The sequence below is a fragment of the Aspergillus nomiae genome (genome assembly GCF_001204775.2).
Source record: "Aspergillus nomiae NRRL 13137 chromosome Unknown contig00444, whole genome shotgun sequence".
Taxonomy (NCBI): Eukaryota; Fungi; Ascomycota; class Eurotiomycetes; order Eurotiales; family Aspergillaceae; genus Aspergillus; species Aspergillus nomiae.
In genome coordinates, this window is record NW_015378499.1 from 1 (window position 1) to 26,136 (window position 26,136).

At 51.4% G+C, this 26,136-nt stretch overlaps 11 protein-coding genes across 11 annotated transcripts; 7 read left to right on the forward strand and 4 right to left on the reverse strand.

The window, feature by feature from the left end:
* Positions 1 to 87: 87 nt before the first annotated feature.
* Positions 88 to 741, forward strand: ANOM_010012 (ABC1 domain protein; the record flags this gene model as incomplete). The annotated part of the gene is made up of 1 exon (XM_015555268.1): positions 88 to 741. One exon carries the CDS (start codon positions 88 to 90, stop codon positions 739 to 741), a length of 654 nt encoding a protein of 217 aa, XP_015402399.1.
* A 474-nt stretch (positions 742 to 1,215) lies between these two features.
* ANOM_010013 (uncharacterized protein) lies at positions 1,216 to 6,591 on the reverse strand (the record flags this gene model as incomplete). The annotated part of the gene is made up of 6 exons (XM_015555269.1): positions 1,216 to 1,742; positions 1,829 to 2,342; positions 2,430 to 2,827; positions 2,890 to 3,877; positions 4,142 to 6,485; positions 6,557 to 6,591. 6 exons carry the CDS (start codon positions 6,589 to 6,591, stop codon positions 1,216 to 1,218), a joined length of 4,806 nt encoding a protein of 1,601 aa, XP_015402398.1.
* Positions 6,592 to 7,390: 799 nt separating this feature from the next.
* ANOM_010014 (t-SNARE syntaxin) lies at positions 7,391 to 8,542 on the forward strand (the record flags this gene model as incomplete). Its single annotated transcript, XM_015555270.1, has 3 exons — positions 7,391 to 7,643; positions 7,697 to 7,878; positions 7,931 to 8,542. The coding sequence occupies 3 exons, from the start codon at positions 7,391 to 7,393 to the stop codon at positions 8,540 to 8,542; spliced, it is 1,047 nt and encodes a 348-aa protein (XP_015402395.1).
* A 405-nt stretch (positions 8,543 to 8,947) lies between these two features.
* Positions 8,948 to 9,241, reverse strand: ANOM_010015 (uncharacterized protein; the record flags this gene model as incomplete). The annotated part of the gene is made up of 1 exon (XM_015555271.1): positions 8,948 to 9,241. The coding sequence occupies one exon, from the start codon at positions 9,239 to 9,241 to the stop codon at positions 8,948 to 8,950; it is 294 nt and encodes a 97-aa protein (XP_015402392.1).
* A 23-nt stretch (positions 9,242 to 9,264) lies between these two features.
* On the reverse strand, positions 9,265 to 10,200 carry ANOM_010016 (uncharacterized protein; the record flags this gene model as incomplete). Its single annotated transcript, XM_015555272.1, has 3 exons — positions 9,265 to 9,499; positions 9,558 to 10,064; positions 10,118 to 10,200. 3 exons carry the CDS (start codon positions 10,198 to 10,200, stop codon positions 9,265 to 9,267), a joined length of 825 nt encoding a protein of 274 aa, XP_015402397.1.
* Positions 10,201 to 10,806: 606 nt separating this feature from the next.
* ANOM_010017 (transcription factor domain protein) lies at positions 10,807 to 13,051 on the reverse strand (the record flags this gene model as incomplete). Its single annotated transcript, XM_015555273.1, has 4 exons — positions 10,807 to 12,009; positions 12,062 to 12,523; positions 12,578 to 12,605; positions 12,660 to 13,051. The coding sequence occupies 4 exons, from the start codon at positions 13,049 to 13,051 to the stop codon at positions 10,807 to 10,809; spliced, it is 2,085 nt and encodes a 694-aa protein (XP_015402396.1).
* A 3,041-nt stretch (positions 13,052 to 16,092) lies between these two features.
* Positions 16,093 to 17,119, forward strand: ANOM_010018 (YoaK family protein; the record flags this gene model as incomplete). The annotated part of the gene is made up of 2 exons (XM_015555274.1): positions 16,093 to 16,444; positions 16,506 to 17,119. 2 exons carry the CDS (start codon positions 16,093 to 16,095, stop codon positions 17,117 to 17,119), a joined length of 966 nt encoding a protein of 321 aa, XP_015402394.1.
* Positions 17,120 to 17,624: 505 nt separating this feature from the next.
* On the forward strand, positions 17,625 to 18,479 carry ANOM_010019 (enoyl-CoA hydratase/isomerase family protein; the record flags this gene model as incomplete). Its single annotated transcript, XM_015555275.1, has 1 exon — positions 17,625 to 18,479. The coding sequence occupies one exon, from the start codon at positions 17,625 to 17,627 to the stop codon at positions 18,477 to 18,479; it is 855 nt and encodes a 284-aa protein (XP_015402393.1).
* Positions 18,480 to 19,465: 986 nt separating this feature from the next.
* ANOM_010020 (M50 family metallopeptidase) lies at positions 19,466 to 20,441 on the forward strand (the record flags this gene model as incomplete). Its single annotated transcript, XM_015555276.1, has 4 exons — positions 19,466 to 19,651; positions 19,712 to 20,074; positions 20,134 to 20,178; positions 20,232 to 20,441. The coding sequence occupies 4 exons, from the start codon at positions 19,466 to 19,468 to the stop codon at positions 20,439 to 20,441; spliced, it is 804 nt and encodes a 267-aa protein (XP_015402389.1).
* Positions 20,442 to 21,026: 585 nt separating this feature from the next.
* ANOM_010021 (NAD(P)/FAD-dependent oxidoreductase) lies at positions 21,027 to 22,674 on the forward strand (the record flags this gene model as incomplete). The annotated part of the gene is made up of 2 exons (XM_015555277.1): positions 21,027 to 21,677; positions 21,727 to 22,674. The coding sequence occupies 2 exons, from the start codon at positions 21,027 to 21,029 to the stop codon at positions 22,672 to 22,674; spliced, it is 1,599 nt and encodes a 532-aa protein (XP_015402390.1).
* A 597-nt stretch (positions 22,675 to 23,271) lies between these two features.
* On the forward strand, positions 23,272 to 25,100 carry ANOM_010022 (MFS lactose permease; the record flags this gene model as incomplete). The annotated part of the gene is made up of 5 exons (XM_015555278.1): positions 23,272 to 23,470; positions 23,529 to 23,936; positions 23,985 to 24,372; positions 24,420 to 24,874; positions 24,925 to 25,100. The coding sequence occupies 5 exons, from the start codon at positions 23,272 to 23,274 to the stop codon at positions 25,098 to 25,100; spliced, it is 1,626 nt and encodes a 541-aa protein (XP_015402391.1).
* Between the last annotated feature and the right edge of the window lie 1,036 nt (positions 25,101 to 26,136).

The following is a 26,136-nucleotide window of genomic DNA, read 5'->3' on the forward strand; positions in this document are numbered from 1 at the left end:
ACCCAGATCAAACCGGAGCGGGATCACTGGCGCGGATGGAACGGCCGCGGCGGACTCGGTCTCTCCCTGAAAGAGGTGATGACCACAATGATCGACCTGTTCTCAGCCCAGATGTTCCTCTGGGGCATCCTCCACTGTGACCCGCACCCGGGTAACATCTTCGTCCGTCGCCAGCCCTCGGGTCAACCCGAGCTCGTCCTGATCGACCACGGCCTCTACATTCACATGGACACAGACTTCCGCCACCAATACGCCCGCTTCTGGAAAGCGCTCCTCACCTTCGACAACGCCGCCATCCGCGACATCGTCAAACAATGGGGCGTCACGAACCCCGATATCTTCGCCTCCGTCACCCTGATGCGCCCCTACCAAGGCGGCGACCTCTCCACGCAGCAACACTTCGAAGGGCTGTCCAAGAAGGACCGCGCCCAGCGCCACTACGAAGCGCAACAAGCCGCGCGCAAGGGCATCCGCCAGATCCTGGGCGACGAAAGCAAATGGCCCAAGGAGCTCATCTTCATCGGCCGCAACCTGCGCATCGTCCAAGCCAACAACCAATTCCTCGGCTCCCCCGTCAACCGCATCAAGATCACAGGCACCTGGCGTCCCGCGCCCTCGTCGAGTCGCCCGATCTGCCCCTCAACGAGAAAATCCAGAACTACGGCCGCCACCTTCTCTTCCGGCTCGTGCTCTTCACCAGCGACATCTACTTCTATTTCACGAAGATCCGGCAGTTCCTGAGGCTCGGCGGCGGAATGGAGGATTCGCTGGAGGCGCAGATGCAGAGCATGGCTAAGGATATGGGGGTGGATCTGCAGCAGAATGTGTTTGAGGGATAGGATCGCTTTTACCTTCACTCGATGTATTATACTCCTACCTATAGATTCCTCACTCCAAGTCTTATAAAAACGTAAATATACGATTGAATCTTGCATGCATCGGCTCCGTATACATCAATATAAATCTGACATATCATATTCCGTTTAGGTTAAAACATATATCTCATTCCTCATAGGTAGCATTTCATCAAACATGTCCAAAAGCTCAAGCTCGCTATGCTCCAGACAAGAAAAAATCAAATATGAGTACAGTATCTCAGAACTAAAATATTAACCCCGGAAAAGATTATATGTAAGAAAAAAGAAAGAAAGATCAAAAGGGTATCTACCACGCCAACGAACAAACTAGCGAAACTAAAGCGATTGATTCTCTCTGCTACTCCCACCCGGAGAACCCAACCGGTTTCCACTCCTGGCCCGGATACGCCGTGCTCGACATCAGGATCTCCTCGCTAGAATCGTCGTCGGTCTGGACGGGCAACTCGACCGGGGCGTCGTTGTTGAGGACACGGCCTTCGCCGCGCGTGGGGTGGCTGTTCCCCGTGGATTGGGAGAGGGGCATGGCGGGACGAGTAGTAGTAGCGGGAATGTCGCTGAGAGGGGGCTTTTCGTCGCGGAGATTTTCCTGGGGTGGGTCTGTGGTGTCCTCTTCGTAGGTGGGTAGTCGGTCGTTGCCGCATTGGAGGACGCCCTTGGTGGTCTGCTGGCGCCAGGCGAGGGCGTTGTCCGAGGGTTTGTCCTCGTCGGATTCGCCGGGGATGGTCAGTTTCCAGGGTCGTTCTTGGTCGCCGATGCGGCTGGTGCGAGGGTTTCGGCGGAAGATGCCCAGGTGGTAGGCGGGATCGGAAGTGTCGGTGCTGGGGATGTGTCTTTCGTCCGGGCGCGGGGGCGAAGGTTTTCGGGCTGCGGGAGCGGATGTTTAGGTCTTGGGCGTAGGATCTTTCTTCGGAACGGCCGCGGGACGGTGGGGATTGTGGGGCGGGACCGACGGGGGGAGGCGATGGGGGATGCGACCGGGGGTGGTTGATATTGGGGGGTTTGCGGCGTTGTGGGTGGTCGGAAGAGCGGTGATTGGGGTGTGAGTCGACCATTCCCACTACCACTGCCACTGCCGCTGTGTCGATGCCGGAAATAATCGGTCGGCGACGGAATGCGATTACTCGTGATGGTATTGCTGGCCACGTCTTCGACGGTGATCTGCTGCGTCAAGGGAGTGCCGGGTTCGGGGGGATCATTGAGCCGTGAGAAGGATTCCGGAGCGAAGTATCCTTCCGCGGGTGGCCGTTGGCCCTGGAAGGAGTGGTTCTCGATATTTGATCGGGGGCGATCAAACTCGGTAGAGGGTAAGTGAGAGTGATCCGAGGTGGACGTGCGCTGTGATGAGACGGGATAAAGCCGGTCCATTGAATGGGCCTGACGCTGGATGTGCACCACGGGTGGAACGTGGGTTTCGGCCGCTCTGGATTTGGGCCGGGCATGTTCCCCTCGACGGTTGAAGAAGCCCTAATTGGAATGATTAATATCACTGCGTTGTGAGCTTTGACAAGCAGCTTGGGGAGGGATCTTTGTGTGTGCGTGTGGGACACATACACTGATTTTGTCCAACGCCTTCCGGTGTGGCTGACCCGTCTTGTCACTGTGGGATTCAGAGCCCCGAGAAGGGCGACGAATTTTGTTGCCGACAACCTTCAGCTTCTCCATTGTTGATAACGCGGTCTGCGGTGGCGCTTGCTTTGAGGCAGGCTGGACGGGCGGGTTGGAGCGAGCATGGTCGGTCGATTGGGAAGTCTCGCGGGGTCTGCTACTGCCTGACAGAAGAGGTCGAAAGACACCGCTAAGTCGGCGCGAGGCATGTTCAGCCTCATCGCCTGGCCAGGGGCTCTTCGGCCTGCGCCCTCGATGATCGGGTCTAAGTATGCCGCCAAGACTTTGGTGCTGACCCTCGCCCCCGTCCGACAAGAACGACACTCGCGACGAGTTCGCCGGGCCTGGCGCAGTCGAAGTTTAACGTTAATTCCGTGGGAATTTGTTGAGCAGCGTGGTTACTCACCGAGTACTTGGCGCAATGGCCGTGGTGGGTCTCGATCAGCCTCGAGGGTGCCCAAGGATGAGACGGAGGGCACCGGTTGGAGTCGCACTTGGACGCTGGAGCCCCGCCGATGGTGACTCGGACCTAGCAGTGTTGCCTTATTAATCTCGTCGTTGCTACGTGGGACATCCCTAGTTTTGCTTTCCATGACCGAGGAGTAGAACCGTCTCCCCATCGACGACGGTGCTCGAGTAGTCGTTTCGCATTCGGGAGACGGCTCGTCGCGCGCAGGTGGTGGCTGAATGTTATTTTGCTGGCCCATGGGATTGTCAATACTGTTGGCCTGCTCCGTCCACGACAGGATTTTGTCGCCAATGTCCCGCTGGTCGCTTTTGTACTCGGGGATCAACAAAGGCGCGTCATTGATTGCCACCTGAATCGGGGTCATCGGGGGAGATTCGCTCCTCCTCGACAAAGGCTTTCGGGGAGGACAATCCCTGTCAGGTTGCACGGGCGCTAATCGATGCGCCGAGGATGCACTCTCACCAGGCAACTCCCAATGCTCCTGGGACCCTGTCTGCGCCAGGACGCCAGAGTCAGACGCCTCCAATTCCGCCATCGCTCCAGCGGTACTTCGATAGGACAATGCAGGACCTGATTGACCTGATCGCGAATCCGCATCACTGAAGCCGAGTGCAGCAATCACTTCCTTGTCCAGATCCTGAGTAAGACCGGAACGGTGGCTATGGATGGCGGATGGCTCAGGATCCGTGTGATATCCCGTGTCTGCTGCCGCGCCCTCAACCGGTCTACGCGCCGAGACCGACGGGACTTGTTTGCGCTTGATGTCCAAGCTCAACCGATTCACTTGGCTGTCTCGAGCGCCATTCATCCCTGGGAGACTTCCAAAGTGGACCGTCCGTCGCTTGTCGTGGTCCTCTTCGGCTAGGTCTAGAGCAAGTTCTGAGAAGGAGAATTTCCTGCGATAACCACGACTCGATTCAAACCCCTACAATCACCATAACATTAGATGAGTTTAACCAGACGAATTAAGACCGAAAAAAGTATCAACCCGATGTACAGACATCAATCATGTCACATTCTGAGTGCGGAGATATGTTCAATTACAGACATGGTATCAATAGAAACATAAACAATAACGGCAACGATCAGAGACATGCTGGCGCAGCGATGGATAATCCATAGGTTCCCACACGCTCCCTGCACTGCTGAACATGATATACCACCCATAATAAGAAAATTAAGGCTCTACCTTGTCTGACCCTCCACCTTTAAATTTACTCCTGCCCTTGGCAAACAGACCCTTGGCGGCCTCGCCAGCTTTACCGCCGAAGACACCAGCGGTGTGGAGGAAATCCTTCCCTCGTTGTTCCACATGCTGTTTATTCATCATGGAACCAAGATGAGTCGAAGGACGTCTCACATGGCCCGAGCCGGACGACCCTTCCTGGTGAGACGACACGAGGTTCCCAAGAGACGACAGTTTAGGGAATTTGGCCCGGGGTACAGGGTACTTGGACTCATCCGTTGTCTGTTTCAAGCTTTGCTGCACAACATCTGCGTATTCAGGGTGAGCATGGATCGTAACCCGGAGCCAATTATTTAGACCGGTATCGATTGTCACAAACTGGTCTCGGGTTTTGTTGAACGCTTGCACCCGTTCGTCAGAGGTCTTCAACTCGAGGATCTCACGGAAGCCAAGCAAGCTTGCTTCGATAGATGGCGACTGCGTGGGTGCAGACGTAGACGCTACGGCATCCTGGTTTGCAACGGCTGGGGAGTAGGCATCTCCAACGGTTTGGGCATTGACAACTTCTGGAAGATGTCGACCCGAAACGATGCTATTATCATCGGTGGCAGACGGGGGGATGATCGTCAACTTAGGCTTCTCAGGCACATGATCACGGCCAGCCTCATCATGTGTCTCAACTGGCGGAGCCACAGTGTCGGGCTCCGGCGATGGCTGAACACTATTCTCATCAACTACAGGGAATTGCCCGGGGATTGGCCCTACAGGAGGGGATTGGACCCCTGTCGCGGGCGCAGCCTGTTCCTCGGAGGAGGCAGACTCCCAAGAAAATCGCCTCTTCAACTTAGGGGTTGTGTCTTGCGGAGCCGCATTCAGTGTTAGAGTAGACGCCTGCAGTGGGCTACTGGAGTATAAATCCTGGGACTCGTTCTGTGCGGAGTTGTATCCAAGGACGGGTTTGAACTCCCCCTGGGGACTGGCACTAGTTGTTTCGTTCCAGTATCGTTCGTATTCGCTCGGAATGAGACTATCCTGCCGACTTGTTTGTGGCCTGGACCGGTCTTGTGGGTCCGGTTCGTCAGATGGAGTGTTCTCCCGACTCAATGAACGAATGATCTCCTTCCTTAATCGGTCACTCTCGGTGTCTTGCGGGGAATTTTCCGTACTCAGGGAGGGAACAATGGCGGGAATGGAGTTTTCAGGGGGAGACATGTTACCACTGATTTTGAGCGGTGCAGGTCGATCTTCCGCGGTTGTGGTAGTTGGTTGCAGGGTGGATTGTTGATATGTTGGCGTGGACTGGTCCTGAGGTGAGTCAGATGGAGGGTCCGATGACATTTCTGCTAATGATTCGGGAGCGATGGTATCGTTATTGGTGATTATTGGCCTTCTCAAAGGACTATTATCTGGACTGGGAACACTCAGATCACGGCGATGACCAGGCTTAAAGCCTCTCGGTGGAGATGAACTTTCCGGCTCTTCCTCAATCGTTGGCGTCTGCTCGTTTGGGCCACGAGGAGGAATGATCGGGCTTATTACCGACGTGCTATTGCTATCCGACCGTGCAATGCTATCGATGGTAGTGCTGGGTGTCTCTGGAACATCGAAAGCTTGATTAACCACCGACCGAAAACCGACGGAGGGGTGATGGTGTAATTGAGGATCTTGCTGCTGTGGTTCTACGGATTGGTCTTTTTGAGCGTCAGACGAAGGAGCACCCGTGAGATCTGCGCCGAATCCTGAGAGACGTCTGACATCTGGGAGCCCAATAATAGGAACATCATTCTGAGGTCTGGAAGGAACACTCTCGTTCTCGGGTTGCTTGCCTTGTGCTTCCTGTCCTGCCGGGCTGGTTATAGGTGCTGGTTCCGTGGAGGCCCGACTCAGGCTTGGAGGGTTGCCTGACCCCGCTGTCTGCTCGCGTAACCGGCTATAGATGTCGGCTGGGCGTGATGGGAGGTTGTAATTCTGTTCTTCTGCGTTGCGGTCGGTTGACCGACTACGGCTATCCGCCGCAGGACCGGCCCCTAGCGTCATCACCTGGTCCATTGACCGAGAGCGATCCATTCCAAGAGCCCAGGGCTTAGGTATGTTTCTTGACGCTACACTTGGGAGGTCCCCAGTGCTTTGATTCAAAGGTTGTTGTTGTTGTTGTTGCGGTAGAGGAGGCGTCAGATCCTCGTCGTAATCGTCGTACTCATCGTCACCCCAGTCATTGCCATCGTAAGAGATCTTCTTCGCTTCAACCCAGCGCTTTGTCTTCGCGCGATTCACGTTCGTTTTAAATGATATGGGTGTGCCGCCACGTGGTTGGGGCGACAAAGGGTTATCGGCGCCGGGAGAATCCCTAAAGATGCAGGAAAGCCTGATCAGCAAAATTTTAAGGCGCCGAGGATGCATCCACCTGCATGTACTTACACCGGCTCGTAAGGGTTCTGAAATGGGCGAGCCATTATATATGAGGGTCAGGTCGCCTGAACGAAATGGACCGCATCAAGCAAATGCCGCGTTCACTCGTTATATAAAGCTGCCAAGATCTGATATGGCGTGCGATATAATATTTGGCCCAAGTGGAATGGTCAAGCTGCGAGGATGGAGAGGAAGAAGCAAGTAACAAGCTGAGTGGTACAAGCGATGACGTGTGCGCGCCGGCTCAGCCGCGGGCAGGAGATTGGGGGCGTCTGACGTGTTTGAAATGTATGTGTAGACCAATCCAAAATAGAACAATCGTCGTATCGTGTGCGTTCGTCACCAAAATGAGTGGGCTGCCGCGGGTGTGCCCCTGAGGGTATCTTAAGTATTCGCCTGCCTAAAGCGAATAGATAGCGACGACTGTGGCTGGTAAGGCACCGATGTGGCGGGTCCGTCACGTGGCCCTAGCCGCCCGCGCCTTGCCTATTTTCGGATGGGCGACGAATTCCCCGGAATTGAGAAGTACGTACGTCTGCGGCCATTCTCTGCGAGATCTCACCGAGCCCCGTTCTGTCGGAGACTAACGATCTCTGCAAGTGCAATGATATGACACTCCCATAACGCTCCTACACCGCTTGTATCACCTCCTTTCCGCTCATTCTCCCTCCCTTCACTGTTGCCTTGTGGCTTCGACGAACGGACACGTCTACAGGTTGCCTCCTTATCGATTAGGTTCACTCCGTCTACTCGCATAACCCATTCCCTTAGATCCCGGGGGCTCGCTTACCTTCCCCCTCGAACTATCACCCGGCCTCCACCTCGCTATACGCTTCTAGCGAAATGACCGGCCCATCGATTCAGGATCGCACCGGCGAGTTCCACGCCATCTTGGGACAAGCCCAGAAACGGGTCGCCACCACCAAGGTTGGATCCCAGCGACAGGCGCTTCTATCGGATTCACAAAAGAGACAAGCCAATGGGTCCGTGAACGGAGGCGCGCAACCCGGAAGGAGATCCGAGTTTGCTAGGAGGGCTGTTGAGATTGGACGGGGTATCACTGCGACGACAGCCAAGTTGCAGAGGCTGGCTGAACGTGAGTAGGAGCTACAAGGTGGACAAGCAGGATGTCTAACTTGAGTCTGCCAGTGGCCAAACGAAAGACCCTTTTCGATGACAAGCCGGTCGAGATCTCAGAATTGACATATGTCATTAAGCAAGATCTCGCTTCCTTAAATCAGCAGATCGCCTCCTTGCAAGCGCTCACGCTCTCTCAACATCCGAAATCCAACCGGTCGAAAGCGGACCAGGAAGGAGAGCATAATGATAATGTATGTACACGGCACAGACAGAATCCAGCCTGGGCGATGCTAAGAATACTAGGTCGTGGTTATGCTGCAAGGCAAACTGGCGGACGTCGGAGCAAACTTTAAAGAAGTTCTCGAGGTTCGAACGAAGAACATCCAAGCGTCGCGCTCCAGGACAGAGAACTTTGTTTCATCGGTATCCTCGAAATCGCAGGCGGCCTTAGACACGCAACGGTCGGACTCTCCGCTGTACACCTCCGGCAGGAGGACTCCTCAACCGGGTGGCTCTTCCGACCTGTTGACTCTGGAGCCCTCGAATCCGTCGCCCCTCGGACGGCCGTCTATGCATTCCGACCAGCAATTGCTGGTGATGGAAGAGGCGCAAACGAGTAACTCTTATATCCAAGCACGCGGTGAAGCAATCGACGCGATCGAACGTACAATCAATGAACTGGGCGGCATCTTCGGCCAACTGGCGCAGATGGTCAGCGAGCAGTCTGAGATGATCCAACGGATAGATGCCAACACTGAGGACGTTGTGGATAACGTCCAAGGCGCACAGCGCGAACTAATGAAATACTGGACCCGAGTATCTGGGAACCGATGGCTGATTGCTAAGATGTTCGGAGTCCTAATGGTGCGTGGCTCTCCCGTCCTCTTCCAAATATTCTCTGGTACTAACTTGTAGTAGATTTTCTTCCTTCTCTGGGTATTGATATCAGGATAGAAATGCCCCTTTCTTTTCTTACTAATGTATTGTATTAATACGGATACTTTCCTTCTTGCTGTGCATGAACGAGTTATGCATGTCCCTTTTGAACGTCACCAGCCGTCTTTCTTTTCCAGGCGTGGCTAGATTTCATGTTCCCTTTATTTCTTTTCTCATTTCGCCTTGGTTGCCGCAGGTAAATATTGTTGAATTTATTCATAGATCCATGCCGGCCTCTGATGTATAGGCGTTGATATGGACCAATTACATACTTTCTTACCCCCAGATTGTCATTTTTCCTCCCATATAGAAGACCTAGAATATCCAGACCCAGATCATCCACACATACAATATAGCTTCTACCATAAACAAATAGAAAAAAAGTCACTCACAAAACTCACATCTCAAAGCAACGCCCACCCCATGCAAAACAGGCACCACCACCTCACCCTCATGGGGAATAGCCCCCCGCCGACAAATCTCCCTCTGCGCCGCCTCGAACCAAACCTCGCTCAACTTCGGCGGCGCGAGCAGCCCAGACGCAACAAACTCGCCCCAATCCCGACGCATCTGCCACATGAACTCCATCCGATTCGTCCAGGTGGGCGAGTGCCCATTGACACCAGCAGCAGCCACCTTGACCGACTCATCCGTCGCCGCCGCGACGAAGAACTCCATGATGCGCTCCAGGGTGGAGGTGGTCAGGAGGAGAGCGAGCCAGCCTCGGCCGAGGCGGCGGTGATGTCCGGGGCCATGAGGTGGCGGACGGACGAGCAGAGGAGGTGCATAGCGTGGTGGGTGGCGAGGAGGGTCTGGGTGTTGGCGAAGGGGGGCTGTTGGAGGATGGACTGCTGGGCCTGATGCCGTGAACTAGTAGCCCTGATTGAAGGCTGGGGTTCGGAGGCGTGAGTTTCAAGGAAGAAAATAATATATGCGCTGTTTCTTATTGTCAATCGGGGAGTGAGACTTTCAGGAATATTGTTCTACGACGTACACGGGAGATAGGAGACGGGACTGGAGGAGTCCGACGCCTTTGCTGTAGCCGACCTCTTTTTCGGTCTTCGAGGACCACGAGGCGTCTTTCACGAGGTGCTGGTGGACTACGTACTCGGCCAGGTAGTACGATAGCTTGATGCATGTCTTCCAGCAGCGGGTGAGGTCGGCTAGATACCCGAAGGAGTACTCGGGGAGGTCATCCCCGACCCCGGTGGAGGTGTACTGGGGTGGCGGCGGGGGGAATAGACTGGCGATGAAGGTTAGGTCGTCGCCGACGGAGGGAACGAGCTCATGGCCCGTCTCGGTGATATACTGCGATGGCTGGGTCCGGTGATGGAGATAGGCCTGGGAGATGGCATATTCGAGGCGAGAGACTCTGCGGCGCAGGATGCGACAGGAGAGCAGGAGGGAATAGATGTCCTGTAGCTCGCATTGCGCGAGGACTTTCACCAGAACGCTGTCTGGGAGTCTTCTCCAGATCGATTGCTTCTGGGTGCTGACACTTCTGAAGGTTTGGTTAGTCTCTGGGCTGGGGTTGTAGTTGTGGTGTCCACTTACATAGTCGACCTTCTCCGTAGCTTTGCGGTGGTTTTGGCCCTGTGTATGATGCTTCGGACTCGTTCGAGGACTGGGGGGCTCATGGTTTAGTCCCCCATGGAGGCATTGTGGTGGAAATCTCGTTATATGGATTGTTTCAGGTTTCAGGATGGGCACGTTTATAAGTAAGTTTATTGGCCCAATGGGCGATGATTATTCAGCTTAGGGACCAATTCACGTAACCTTTTGTTTCAGCGTTTTTTCACTTCTCCTCCCGTCCGCTTCAGTAGTTGAAGTGTGCGTTCTAGACTCCGCAATGGAAAAGAATAGACATGGCATGATTAAACCCGTTGATCGTCGTCCCCCGGGCCCCGTTTTAGTATTGCCTAAATCGTCATGGTGAAGAGTCGAATACACATTTTAAATGAAATTTTTTTTTTTTTTTTTTTTGGCAACATACGGCATTTAATTTACACGGCTTGGGCTGGCTAGTGATGACCCAAGTTTTATAAGTCTACTTCTATTGTCATGAGTTCCCGCGTGAGGCGAGTGTCTCATGACGAGTAAAACAGCCATTGGAGATAATCCTTAAGATTCCTAATTATACAGGATATATGGTGTCATTGAACCGCGGACGTGTGTCAGCGGCCGTGTTTGGGGAAGAATAGACGGAGAAGAAGGACATAATGGGCTGGATGGTGGATGACAATTCAGAAAGCATCCGTCGAGAATAATTCACTGTTTGGGAATTCTAGCTGGAAATTCTCCAGAAGATCGTCCCACTGGCCCCAATCTAAGGGGCTGTGGTCAAAATTATTTAGGTCGTCACCGGGATCAAGCATCCCAGCGTTACTGGGAATGGTCTCTTGCGTAGTTCGTCCTTGGGGGGTCACACTGGGTTCAAAGCTCGGCTGATGAGACGAGGTGCCTCGCTCCGATCTTTCAGACAATACCGAAACGATATGAGGACGGGGTAACAGATGGCGATTGCGTCGAGTACGCTCCTCAGAATGGGACTTCCAAGCTTTCAAAATCAGCCCCTGTATTGCAATATGAAGAGGGGTTTTGGGCCTGTTTCTCATCTGGTCATAATGCCGACTGTATATCCTGTCAATGAGGACCCACGACCTCTTGGTTTCTTCTTCATCTATGCGGGTCCGGAGCTCATATAGCGTATAAATCAACACATCCCACGGGATGTGATTGTCCACGTGCCACAGATATCGCTGTATGATCTCGTTGCTCTGACAATCCTCGAACCCTTCCATGACTTGCACGCATGTGGAAAAGACGAAATCCCTTTCCGCTAGTGATATGTGGTCTTTCTCGCCATACTGGCGGGGATGGTGTGCGGAGAATCTCATTTGGCATACAACATTCTGCATCAGTCTAGCCGACATGTAGTGTAGTGGAATGGATTTGTCGCAATACGACAGGAATTTCGATTCGAATGCGCGGCTCAGCTCCTCGATTGCTTGATCCTTCGCCTCATAAGACAACGCCGAAGAGGCCAAGAAACCTCGACCTCCGTGAGAGGCTCCGCCGGCCTTGGACCAGCGCCTCATCCATTCGCCAAATTCGCTCCGTGCAAGGACGAACATCATTTCTGTCGCGCCATGATTTTCGCGAGGCATATCCGTCATGCGTGGATCAAGCTCACTGTCATTTATGTTGGACGGGGGGAGGACGTCAACAGAAAAATACGGGAACTGCGAAGTGATGCCGGAACTTTGTGCCGTAGTGACATCTAATATTGATAGCTGTCGCCAAAGACGGCGGCGGATTTCCGTTTCGAAAATGGATAATCCAAGCTCAGATCCGTCTCGATGGAGTCCAATCCGCTGAGCCATTCGCACCGCAACGCCACATAAGGACCAAATGGACTGTGGGTCAGAGGACGCACGCATGGAAAGCTTGTACGACGACGTTAGCGTGAAGATCACGGCGTATCAGGGAGACGCCTACCAAATACAAAACAAATGCCTGGAGAACTACGGTTTTTGAGGTACGTAGAATGCCAGCCTTGGTAAAAGCTAAGCGAGCTCCGCGTCGGAATCTTGAGAGTAACAAAGCTTTGCTCTCTCCGTAAGTTTTTTGTACGTCATCTGCCTTCAGAGAAACCAATGCGATACAATATATTGAGAACATTAATGCCTCAAGCTCCTTGGAGACTGTGTTTAAGCTACCGCTGGCTTCTAGAAGCTGTTGCTGGACGGTTGGGCCGTGTAGTATCTTAATCAATGGATTGATATTCTCAAGGAAAGTTTGCCAAAGTTTAAAGATGTGTAGTGGAGAGGGGTGAAGTGCACTCAGGCTTTTCTTCACTGTTTCTCCCAAGATCAAGGAGACTTCGTCATCCACTCCCTGGGCAGAATGATTTGAATCGTTGTCGGATATGTCCCGTAACACATCCTCCGCCCGAGGAAGCTAGACCCAGAGTTAGATCGCAATACGAGAAGAAGTTAGGTAGGGAATCCTGACCTCGCCTCGGACGCTAGTCCAGACATTACTATCTTACCCGTTAGCCATTTATGCACCGCGGTTCAATCCAAGGTAGCTCAACCTGTCTAGATAGATGGATTTCCCGTCACCTGTGAGCAACATCCCTTGTTCAGCCCTGGAGCCACTGGGGAAAGCATTGCGTGTGGTTGCTGGATGGTCTAAGTGGCTGATGCGAGCTGACGCAGCGTTGTCTTGTCTAATAGGACTCTGATAGGGGAAGCCGCTGTGTCGGCGGTCCTCCGAGCGCTGCCTTTTGCGGCGACGCGGAGGGATATGAGTAGGGAAAACACACTCAGCGCCGCGTTTGATACAGGCAGAACAAGGATCATTGCGATCACACCTGACCTTTCTTCGCGCACAGACCACGCAAGAAGGGTTCTTGGGGATTTGGCTGTCAGCAGCCATTGGACTCTGCTGCACGACCACCGCAAGGTGGTCGTTGGGATCTGCCATGACTAATGGGTGCGCCGGATGGATACAGTATATCCCAACTACATTTGACTAATTAATCGAAGACGATGTGTTCGCAAGGCGTAGGAGTAGATGGATATGCAACATCCGCGCGGATGCAAGAGGGTGAATCAGAAGGCGGAGTCGAAGACGGTCCGAATTGTTTTCTCGTTCTGCCGCCTGGCTACGAACTACTTCCGAATCAAGCAATTTCCTAGCCCTAAGTTACGATGCATTTCCTGCATACATCAATCTGCTAAAGAAGAATGAATATAGGGAATTGTTCGTTCTCAATCTAGTCATATATATTCCGTATCTATAGTGCCTACCGCCTTGCGACCGCAATGCTGCCGCTGTTTCGTGTATTCTTCGCGACAGGTAATCGATAGAGATCGAATATGCATAGACCTATGTATGTACAGTGTTTCTTGACTTGACAAATATGAACTACAAATGAAATTTATTTATTGGATCTATGGGATTGACAAGTTGAAGAAATCTAAAAACATACGGCTCATATTACCATTACCCAAAATGGTCCTTTCGTACAATCGTGATCTACCGACTTTTTCGTTGAAGCGATAGATACGACCACGTCTTGGCAAAGGCGGGCATATTGAGTCTTTTCAGAATGCATAAATATCCGATAGAGAGCATTCACACCGTTGAGTGATCTATCATCAGTATTTCAGCCTGATTTGGTGCCCTACGGAGTGTTCCCCCTTTTGGGGCGTTCGCAGAGCGAAGCATGCAGCATTTCTCACCCCTCGTATGCAAGGGATGGCCAACTCCAAAAAGGGTCTGTGAGCTGAGGATCGGAGCCTATAGTTCAGAGTGTTGGTGTCTTCATTAAACCTTGGACTATTGCACGTGGAAGAATAATTGACGATTCCAAAGTTTGACAGTGCAAGGGCACAATGAAACATACGAAGGAACTGGCACGGCGATTTTGCCATGCTCCGATAGCATAAACCTTTTTTTTAGACAATGATTGCCCCAAAAGTTATATGTAGCACATTATCGTATTGCATGGTGGCTAGTTCAACTAGAGATGGCAGTGCTGCAAGGGTACATTGACTTGGATCTATCATTATTAACTCTGCGAGTGTGACAAGGATGAGTACGCCACCTCAATCAGAACAAAAGAAGTGATCTTGCTCCAAGAGAAAGCGCATACATATATGATCATTTTGGGGCGAGTCGTCATAGGTGGCGTGAATGAGAATACCTTGTCTCATCCTGTTGAGGAGCCTCGCCAAGTGGGCCAATGGCTGGGTTTCTCAGCAAGATACAGAAGGAAGCGCCGAGAAATAGCAAGCGTCACACTTGTCTGAGCTAGGGAAGTAGCTTATAGGAGCGATAAGCATGCACCATTCGTGATCCTGGTGTGTGAGGGGGGTTGTGGGGATAGTTTCTTGGGTAGTTTCATTGCTCTTGTCGCTTTATTGTACAGTTGAGTCGCAATGTAATTCTCTCATTCAATAATATCTTTGACTTTGATAGTAAACAAAGATAAAATAGTATGGTATATATCTTCGAAAAATGTTCTAGATGCCCGACCTAACGCTTCTCAGTCCGGATCACTCCGGCCAGAAGAAGAAAAACGGGGCTTGACGCCATAGACAACAAAGAGTGTGAGTGACGCTGAGCCGAGAATCTGCCAAGACCAATAATTCTAATCCTCCCCAGCATGGCTTGGTTGAAACCAAGCTACAAGCAAAAGAAACGAGGGGCAGTAGATACGCGGCGTGGGAGGCAGTGCTCTCATGTAGCCATAACGCTGGGTATAGCGGGTATAGCCAAACAACGAACCGCGGTTTGCTGGAGATCATCCCTGGGCCAAGTAAATTTAAGAGAGGCTGATAAGGAACTAGATAGAACTAGCGACCAACGCGGCTTCGCTTGTTTGCCGATCTTCTTGGCGCTTACTGGTTTCTTCACCCAGGGTCCAGAGTCCAGACGCGGCGATTGTATGTGTTTATTTCTTGCGGTGGGAACGATACGAATTGTATTCTTGACCGCGATTGTGACCGCTAGGATATTCCCTATTCCCATATGCTTGCCACATGTTTAACGCAGGATGACCGTCGATTTGGTTGTGTTCAGCCAACCACGTTGCATACTCTGGATGAGAATCCTGGTTGTCAATAGTGGTCCATCCCAAGTTTGTTATCATATCCAAAACTCCACTTCGCGAAACACAACCCACCGACCCCAGATTGACAAAATGAAAAGCCGGGCACCTTTCATCTGGGGAGACGGGCCAATTTTCTCCCGCTTCATTGTCCTCTGCCAAGAATGCTACTCTGTCTGATCGGTTAGCGAGCTCTCATTTCTAACGCCCGGTAAATAGAGATGCCTGGGGAGGAGAACTTGGCGAACCCACGGATCGGCGGAAAAAGACGGATAAGACAGTCAGCGTTTAGGTTCTTGTTGTCGTGATTGACTTTTAGACTTTAAAGCCCTGGTTAGGCCCAACGATGGAACGCCGCAACGAAAACCGCATGCAGTCATGACGCCTTCGGATGGCGCCAAGGGCTTGCCAAGGTGGATCTATGAGACGAATCCAATCTCTGGTAGAGGCGATAGCAACATGGTACCCAATTGAGACTGTACAGGAAGTTTGTTCCGACTCAATCTGCTAGATACTGGCCGGTCTGAATGTGTCCAGGTGCTATAAAAATGGGGATATCCCGGGATAGTGGAGTTATTCAGTCTGAAACGCTGTTTCCGGGCGTGTAACGCCAGCACGAGTTCTGCAGGGATACACTACCTTCGTTATCTAGAGGGCACATATCGGGTTGGCCCGCGTTGGGCTGATGACTTCAGTATTCCCCCTTGGCACAGATGTTATGTCTTGGGTGCGGAGAGCATCCCCGTAGTATAGTTATATCCCACCCGCATGAACTTAAGTAGACGGAGGTGCTAGCTCATTGCATTCCCATCGCTCATCCTCTGGACGAAGCCCTTGCAAACCAACACTCTATCCCCTTCTTAGCCTACCATCTAGTCTCCATTACTATTTAGTATCTATCAGTAACATTATGCATCACGCTCCTCCTCCCTCCTCATCGGGGGATCTCCCTCTCGTTCAAGCTCCAGAAAACAATACCTCCATTAACTGGGTCCCGGCATCCCTTGGAAATCAACCCGTATCCCGAAAAGAAGAGTATTCCAAAGAAGCAGGAGGCATCTGGGGTGAGGGATGCAGCGCAGCGACATCCCTCGCAGATAATCAAGACGAGATAACGCTGCGCGCATCACTGGCACGGCACTTCCGCGCCAACATAGACACCACACACACCGATATCGTTCTGATCATCTGTGGCTTCGTCAGTGGTCTCGTAGATGGCCTATCATTCAACGCCTGGGGGAGTTTCGCCAGTATGCAAACAGGTATGCTTCCACCTCACCCTCTGAGTTCCGCCCAAACAACGGCTAACCAAGCAACCCGCAGGAAACAGCGTCTTCATAGCCCTAGGTGCCTCAGGCCAGCCCGCCTACCCAGCCTACCTCTGGGCTAAATCCCTCATCGCCCTCACGGTCTTCATCGTCAGCAATATCCTCTTCATTCACGTCTCGCGGGCCCTCGGTCCCCGCCGCCGCTCAACCCTAATCCTATCTTTCACTGTCCAAACCGCCGCGCTCCTGACGGCAGCCATACTCGTCCAGCTAGGGATCATCGACCCCAAACCTGAAGACCCTCGAGCCCCCATCGAGTGGATGCAAGTCCTCCCTATCTCACTGCTGTCCTTCCAAGCGGGCGGACAAATCGTAACGTCCCGGGTGCTAGGGATCGATGAGATCCCGACCGTGGTGTTGACCACGCTGCTCTGCGATCTGCTAGTGGATCCCAAGTTGACTGCAAAGGCTAACCCTAAGCGCAATAGAAGGGCTGGGGCCTTCCTGGCGTTGTTTCTGGGAGCCATGACTGCTGGCGGGTTGTCGAAAGCTACGGAGATGGCAGCTAGCTTATGGTTTGCTTTTGGCTTGAAGTTTCTCATTACAGTTGGGTGGTTTGTGTGGAAGGGGGATGGGCGGAGAGAGGGAAAGAGAGATATTGAGGGTTGAGGGTTTAGTTTGGTATGCCTTGGACTCCTTATATTTGAAAAATTAAGCCATGATTCATGGGTTGCGTTAACTATGTATGAGCTCGACGCTTGTGTGTTTGCTTATAATATTGCTGTTCTTAGCGGTAGCTCATGCTCAGGAGTCTGGTTATAGGCGTTTTATCAAAGGGAACTCAAGTCTTCAGTCATGTTCATGTCTATCTATACTGGCCATGAGGCAGTTTTGAGATGCATGTGAAGATAGAAAAATAAAGTTGATTACCGAGGAGTACACCTGCACAGTTTCCTGATTCGGGTTGCTCACGAGATGATATATATGGCCAATCATCTCTACATGGAATCTGATCATGAATGTATACATGCCTTGTAGAAATGAGCTAGTCCTCGGCCCATCGGAGTGGATCTGTGGAGACCCGAGGCTATTTATATGCAGGGATATGAACCTTCAGCTCCGCACTTTTATCATCAGAGCATCCGTTCATCCTCCATCGAATCCAAACATCAACATGCAGTCAGGTTCAGATTTAGTTCTTGTGAGCGCCACAAATGACGGAATTACGACTATTACAATCAACAGACCTCATCGAAGGAACGCCGTCGACCCAACCACCGCAAAACTTCTCTACGAGAAAATCCTGGCCTTCGAACATGACCCCGCCCAGAAGGTATGCATACTCACAGGAATGGGCGGTACATTCTGTGCCGGTGCCGACCTTCACGAAGTAGCGGGAAAAGATGCTCGCGATGCTACCGGTAAGGAGACAGAAGGCGGACGAAGCCACTTTGAGGCGCCACCAGAGTCCGGCGAACAATCGATAGGCCCGATGGGTCCCTCACGACTCCAGATCAAGAAGCCTATCATCGGTGCTGTCTCCGGGTATGCAGTGGCGGGTGGGTTGGAATTAAGTCTACTCTGCGATATCCGCGTGGCGGAAGAGGACGCCGTGTTCGGGGTCTTCTGCAGACGATGGGGCGTGCCACTTATCGACGGAGGCACAGTTCGTCTCCAGGCAGTGGTTGGATTGGGTAGGGCAATGGATATGATATTGACTGGACGTCCAGTCAATGCGACTGAGGCCTTGTCTATGGGGCTGGCAAATCGTGTTGTGCCGAAGGGAAAAGCTGTGGAAGAGGCTACAGCTATTGCGAAGCAGTTGCTTTCGTTCCCGCAGCTTTGCATGAATGCAGACCGGGACTCTTGCTACTACAGTGCATATCAGGCTAGCTCGTTTCAAGATGCCCTGAGGAATGAGTATGAGAAGGGAGTGAAGGTTTTGGACCTTGAGAGTATCAAAGGCGCTTCCCAATTTAGTCGTGGTGCAGGGAGGCATGGAAATTTCAAGAATGGCTCGCGTCTTTAAGTTCAGTTTGAAATTGCATATAGTCTTTGGATTGGTGGGCCATGTCAGTTTCTGGAACAATTGATCGAGGGTTTTTGTTATAATCAGCGCCAATATCATTTTCAGACTCGCAAAAACATTTGTATATGGCTTCTATATCGGCAGAAAATATCTTTTTTTCCCCCAGAAGTCCGAACATAGCCTGTGAATTCAATGCTCCTCACATGGCGTTAAAACGTTAGAACTGCCTATGAGGAGCATCATTTTGAATAGCTCTACGGCTTGTATGTGGACGTGTCTTTTTTCCATCAGTCGCACGCATGAAGCCAATGTGTGGTATGTCAGACGTACTCCACGTTACTCTTTATATCTCGAACAGGTCTAAGTTAGCAACGTCTATATCCATATTAGTCTACAGTGTTGTGGTGCACTACTGCCTGATCTGGTTCTTTTGCTGGGAGACCGTCCAAACGGGTTTAGTTGACCGTTGAGAAATTATAGAACCATATGGGCTAGACCAGACAGTGGATGTTGGATCCAGCAGCTAGACTGAAGAATGGTCCACTTGCCGTACGGCGCGGTGCGAATTAGGTGCTGATGCAGTAGTGGGTAAGCTCTGAACTGTGGCAGAGCATTAGAAGAGAGTCTAAGAAAGTCAATACTAAATAGAGCAATCTGTCTCAAGGAAGCAAACAAACCACGTAAGCTATCGACTGATCCTCCCAATCCCACTCAGAGGGTAGACTGATCAGTCCAAAGTGTGAGAGAGTCATTTGTGACCTCCACACCTGAGGCAGTGATTGGCCAGCCTTACATCGGTCAGCCACGTACAAACATGCTAAAAATACCCCTGACCAGCCACACGCTAACCCAATCTAGGCAAGTATCTACAAGTTCTCCAAGTTAGACGCGTAAGGCAGCACTCATAAATATTCGACGTCAAGATACAATAAACCGCATGAAGACCTCCTCTCAGTTGTTCGACGTTGTAAAGAGGTAATATCACGATGGCGCCACATTATGCGATGCTCGATACAAGAGCTCTCGATGCCGCGAGCTCTCATTTCGCTAAGCGTGACCTGACCGTCACTCACACACAGGCGGTGACGCTAGGGGTGATGGCCGTGTACGTGGTAGTTATCGCGCTATTATGGAACTTGCCCTATCTCCGATGGTCGCTATGGCCTTTCAAGGTGAGGAGGACTTTGATAGTCTGCCAATATTCATGTTCCTGGGAGGCTGACGGTTGATAGATGCTGGTCATTGCTTTCCACGAGTTTGGGCATGCGATCACCGCGTGTTGCACCGGAGGCAAAGTTGAATCCATCTCCCTCGATCCCCATGAAGGAGGAGTCACCCATATGCGGGGTGGAATTAGCGCCGTCACCCTCCCCGCCGGATATTTAGGATCATCCATCATCGGTGCCCTCCTGATTTTCGCGGGGTTCGATATTGTTGCGAGCAAGGTTGCCAGCATTGTCCTGGGCGTCTGTTTCCTGCTTACACTGTGGTGGGCTCGAAGAGACTGGCTGACCATCATCACTATCCTCTTGGCGGTCGGGCTGCTGGTGGCGTGCTGGTTCATTGCCCATGGGGAGGCGCTGAAGTGGGTGGTGGTAAGTACTAGCCTGTACTGCATGCCTCATCCACAGCCGAGTTACTAATGTGGTCGCAGCTGTTCATCGGTGTCATGTCTGCTCTTTACAGCGTCTGGGATATTGTGAGTCTCCCCACATCCATATTTCTGGTTCTTGCTAACCACACCTTGAATAGTGTGACGACCTCATTATTCGAAAGGTCAACACTTCAGATGCCAGTGTGTTTGCCAAGCGCTACGGCGGTTCCTCCCGCTGCTGGGGTGTTATTTGGTCCATTATCTCCCTCTGTTTCATGGCGATCGGCATCATTGCTGGTATTGCGGCATTCCGGGAGTCATTCAGCGAGCAAGAAGAATCCTCGAAGCATTTTATTCCCACTATCTAAGGGCGTATTCGACGTTCTTTAGAAGCGGGTAGTATCACGAACATCTATATCGACGAGAAGATGATTGAAGCCTGTATACCTGGATTGGTGTTGTCTGGATTTTTTCCTTATACCCCTGTGTTTATGCCGAACTGATACGAATGCGTCACGGATTGAATGTTATATCTCTTTTAAGATGGTAGTTTCCGGAGGATTTCTAAGTAATTCAATCAAGAGATTTAAAGTTATTACAGATTAAATCCATGGAATGGATACAGCCTAACTGCATCTGGTTAGCTTAATGAGGAGTTGCATTTGAGAGCCAAACATGCAATTTCCCCAACTACTGGCTGCTTACGGAGGACACTATACAAGTTTTCATTAAAGGATCTGCACTCAGCTCATCTCTAAATCACTTGTTTCCTATATCTGTATTATTGGAGGCCACGTATGACGACATAGATACTGCCCTCGCTCCAAATTGCAGTCTGGTCGACAACAGGTACTATAATCCAGGCACCAGCATTCTCCGACACCTCCAGAGGGCTATATTAATTGAAGAGGACCAGACTGTTCTTTCTGTAACAATTAATTTCCACTCCAATAATGGGGGCCATATTGTCCAAGATCGCTGAGACTTACCACGCCTTAGCTGCGTTCTGGTCAGAGCTCTCGCAGAATGCCGCAGAGAGCAATGCCCTTCTACGACGCATTGCCACCCCTGAATTTCCGGCCTCAGATCCAACTATTTCTTTCTGGCAGACTAATCCGAAACATCCAGATCTAGTTAATGCAAAATCGGAGGAGCTGCCCCAGTCAGCAGATGTTGTGATTATTGGCTCGGGCATCTCAGGAGCCAGTGTAGCCTACACGATTCTTACGGAATGCCAAGCGTTGGGGATAGAGAAAAAGGTCGTGATTCTGGAGGCACGCCAGGTGTGCAGCGGTGCAACAGGAAGGAACGGCGGTCACCTGAAGTGTTCTCCCTATTTGACGTATTCGGATCTGAAGGCACTGCTGGGCAAAGAAAAAGCCAAGCGAGTGCTCCATTTCCAACTTAGGCACCTTCCCACAATCTTAGACCTGGTCAAAGACGAAGGTCTCGATGAAGCGGAGGCCAGGGAAGTGGAAACTGTGGATCTGTTCACCGAACAGACAATGTGGGATAAAGCGCAGGAAATGGTCCAAGAACTGCGACGAGATGCCCCGGAATACGCCGAGGATACTATGATTTGGGACGCTAAACAAGCACAGGAGGTATGTGAGTTGTGACTAGCGAAATTCTCTCTGGCTGACTGGAGTTCAGAAATTTGGCGCAAGCAGTCATTGCCACGGAGCGATTTCGTACCGTGCCGGTGCCATGTGGCCTTATCGACTTGTTACTTCGCTTTACATGAAACTAAAGTCCAAATACCAATCGTGCTTCTCCATTGAAACAGGAGCCACCGTCAGGGAGATAGACGTGGATGATAACGATACTACACCTTACCTTTTGCACACGTCCCGTGGTAAGATACGCGCCACACACGTTGTCCATGCTACTGATGCATATGCACCGAACTTGATTCCTGGGCTGAAAGGTAAATTATTCCCTGTTCGTGGCCACATGTCTGCCCAAGCAGCCGACGGTCCCTCGTCTCATCTAGACGGCTCTCGCTCCTGGAGTATTATTGGCAAGAAAGGGTATGAGTATATCACGCAGCGGCCCCAAGAATCCGCAGGCCCTCACAGCCCTGGTGGGGAAATCATGCTCGGTGGCGGTTTATTTAAATCGGATGGGAAAGGAATGGATGAGCTTGGGATTTGGAAGGATGACTGTGTCGACCCTACTATCAGTGCTTACTTGAGTGGAATTTGGTCAACCATTCTCCAGGGTGAACATGCCCGCGTACTACAACTATGGTCGGGATGTATGGGGTTTACGCCCGATCTCGTTCCTTTTGTCGGGGAAGTCAGTCCAACCTTCACGAAGCGGCGAAGGGCCCCCAATAAACGCAAAGGAACGACCTCCGAATCTGGAAGTGCCCCGGCAAATGAATGGATCACAGCCGGGTTTAATGGCGATGGAATGGTGCTAGCGTGGCTTTCGGGGACAGCTGTTGGACTCATGGTTTTAGGGCGTGAGGATGTCCACCTGGAGGCTCGAGCCGGCCGACCAGCGGGCAAAGTCACGGATTGGCTGCCGAAAGAACTGTACATTTCCGAATCCAGAGTTCGTGATTTGAGCATCTTCAAACTTGCGCGATTTTTATAAGGGTTTACCTCGGCAGCACGACGGAACTGGATCAGTATACGATGAGGACTTCGGGAAAGAAACATAACGTTGAGACATCACATCACCCCATTCCAGTATTCAGAAGACCTAGACCTACCGGACTATTGCCAGGCGTTCCGATCTGAAATAAACTTACCAACAAATAGATTGGATCCCGACTTTGCCACCAGTAAGCGACCCGAGGATCTCCACCCAGGGGCCCCATAACCCTAAGACGAACCACCACTAAGCATAAATCTAACCCTATAGTATAAGGCTTTTATTGCAGAGCGGACCTTTCCCCGTGTCGCATCCCGTTAGCCGTCCTAGCAATGCAAGACGGAGCCACATGTTCCCCCAATTTTTTTCTTGACCAAGCATCCATAACTTGCACCGACTGCTTCTTCGACGTGCATTGATGCGGGGAGCAGTGCGGATCTTTCACCGTGTTGAAAGTAGGAGCACGAGCCAAATCTGGGGTTAACAGGCACTATGCCTGTGGCATGTGGGTAGAGGACTTTATATACGGATCACTACCCCGTGGGGATGAACCAGGTTCCCCAGCAAGGCCTTATCAACCTCTTTTTATCTGTTATCATGGGCACTGGATCCATTCTTGAAAGCAAGCCCTCGGTGGAAAACCGTGAGGCAGTTGATGATGCGAGCTCCAACCACAACATCGAACGACAGCAGGTTCTGTCCGTTGGGCTCAACGATGCTCTCACCAAGGAGCGCATGTCGCCCTGGTCATGGGCGATGGTCCGTCTGTATGGTCTTATTGCTTTAACTACTCTGAGTAAGGGATTCTCTATGCCTCTCTACCGCGACTCTCCATTCGATTGCTGACATTATAGACTGTTGTATGAACGGATTTGACGGTACCCTGATGTCCTCCATCAATGCTATGCCCACTTTTCATGAGCACTTCGGCACCCGCATGCAAGGTAGTGGCACTGGTATACTCTTTTCCATTTATGCCATAGGCAACCTGGCGGGCGCGGTGGTTGCTGCACCCGCCGCAGATACCTTTGGTCGGCGCTTTGGCATGTTCACCGGCTCACTGATCATCATTGTGGGAACAATACTGGAAGCCTCCGCCCCCAAGGTGGCCCAGTTCATTGGTGGCCGGTTTTTGATCGGAATGGGCATCAGTATATCGAACACCTCAGCGCCGATTTATCTCGTGGAGATTGCTCTTCCCCAGTGGCGTGGAATTTTCGGAGGGTTGTACAACGTCGTGGGATATTATACAGGGGCATTAGGTACGACCTACTTATCACATAACATTTATCGCTGACGTTTCATCACAGCCTGCACGTGGATTGCTTATGGAACTGGGTTCATGGAAACCAACTGGTCATGGAGACTCCCAGTTGTTATCCAGGCTGCTCCTTCGGTCATCGTCTTGGCGGTGGCGTTTTTCATGCCCGAGAGTCCTCGGTGGCTCTTTGCCAACAATAAACCTGAAGAGGCCCGCCAGATTCTGATAAAATATCATGGTAATGGTAACCCAGAATCTGCGCTTGTTGCCCATGAATGCCGTGAAATCGAGGAAGGTATTCGCTTCGAGGTAGAGACAGGGGGCCGGCGATGGTGGGACTACAAAGTCCTGTTCTCATCTCGCGACATGTTATATCGCCTTTGGCTCCTCTTCCTTGTTTGCGTCTTTTCGCAATTTATTGGCGGATCCGTCATTACGTGAGTACTCCAGATCTTGGTTAGACAAGCAGTGCTAAACCAAGCAGATACTTCATGCCGGTCATGCTCGAGAACGCTGGTATCACTGGCTCCTCCCAGCAGCTGCTTCTTAATGCTCTTAACACGGTATTCTCCTTTATTGGTGGTATCTGTGGCAGCTGCTTCGTCGACCGTTGGGGCCGCCGTACTCTGTTCCTATACGGCACCTTTATCACGGGGTTAATCTATATCCCCATCAATGTTATCTCCTCTTACGAATCAGAACGCCTTAGTACCAGCATGGGCTATGGATTCATCGCTTGTATTTTCCTCTACGGCATCGTCTTCTCCTTCAGCTGGACCCCGCTGCAGTCACTCTATCCCGCAGAGATCCTCCCCAGCCGCGTCCGGGCCAAGGGGATGGCTTTCCAGAACGTGGTGTACGGTGGCTCCAACTTCATCAATATGTACGCTACTCCAACGGGGATGGACAATATTGGTTGGCGGATGTATATTATCTTCCGTAAGTATCCTTTCCAATGTGCTGCTAATACGACCGACTAACGTGGACAGTGGTCTTGCATTTCCTTGAATACGTCTTCATGTTCTTTACCCTTCCGGAAACCAAGGGCCGCACTATCGAAGAGCTGGAAGAGCTGTTCCTCGAACGCAACCCCGTCAAGGCATCCTTGAAAAAGAAGGAGGTGGTCGTCCGTGAGGGCATGGGCGTCAAAGAGGTTGGCGAATAGGACAGGCTATCAGGCGACCGCGCAACTCTCTCCCTCTACCTGTTGGTCTCTATTCCTGTCTGTGTTACCCCGATAGTGTTGTATACTCTCAAGCGCTCCGTATGTAGTCGTCGAGCTCGGCGTTAGGATAATCCCACATTCATCTCCAGTTGACATGCCAAAAATAAAATTAAAAAATAAACAAAAACAAAAAGAGTACACGCAACATGCAATTAAACTCAGCCATATCTGCCCCTACTATTACGAGGTCCCTGCAACCTCAAGAGGCTGAGGCGACTGGCACGTCGATCTTGAGACCCATTGATTCGTACCTTACTCCTGAACGACGGCGAGATCCACTTTCAATTCCAGAAGTGGAAGATGATTGCTGGACTGCCGAGTTAATTTATGAGGACATGTCTGGTCACCTCGTATTCTCCGGCGACTCGCCAATGGCAACTGAACAAACCCGCCGATCGACTCCATCCCCACCCGAGAGATTTGGTCATAGTAACATCGCTCGACAATCTGATACGGAGTCCATTCCCACCAGTTCACATGCCTGATTTCCTCAATGTTGCATCCTCGACCCATGGGAACATGACAGGACTAGTCGAATGCTTCGCAGAGTCTATGTGTCATAATGAGTGAGTGGTATAAATGGAATGAGCAGAAGTCGAGCGTAACAAGCGTATCAGAGGATGCAATCGCCTGCAGATCCAACTATCCAGAAAAGGTAATTATCGTCCCTGAATACGATCTCGCACGTCCATCTAGGAATGGTTTCCATGCTGCACACGACTTAGGATAGCTCGTAATAAAAAAGTTTGATTGCTCTTGCAGCCTCTGCTGCCCTTCTCGCATTTCCTCTCTTCCTCTGTTTCACATCCATAACTTCCACATTTCTGTACTCTATCAATCAACGATCAAACCAGCCAAGAATAATACATCCCAAAGAACAACCCCAAAAATAAACCAGAAAAAGAAACAACCACCCAATTCAAACCGACCAGGAGAATCAACCGAAGATAACAAGTACAGAGAGGAAAAAAAGAAA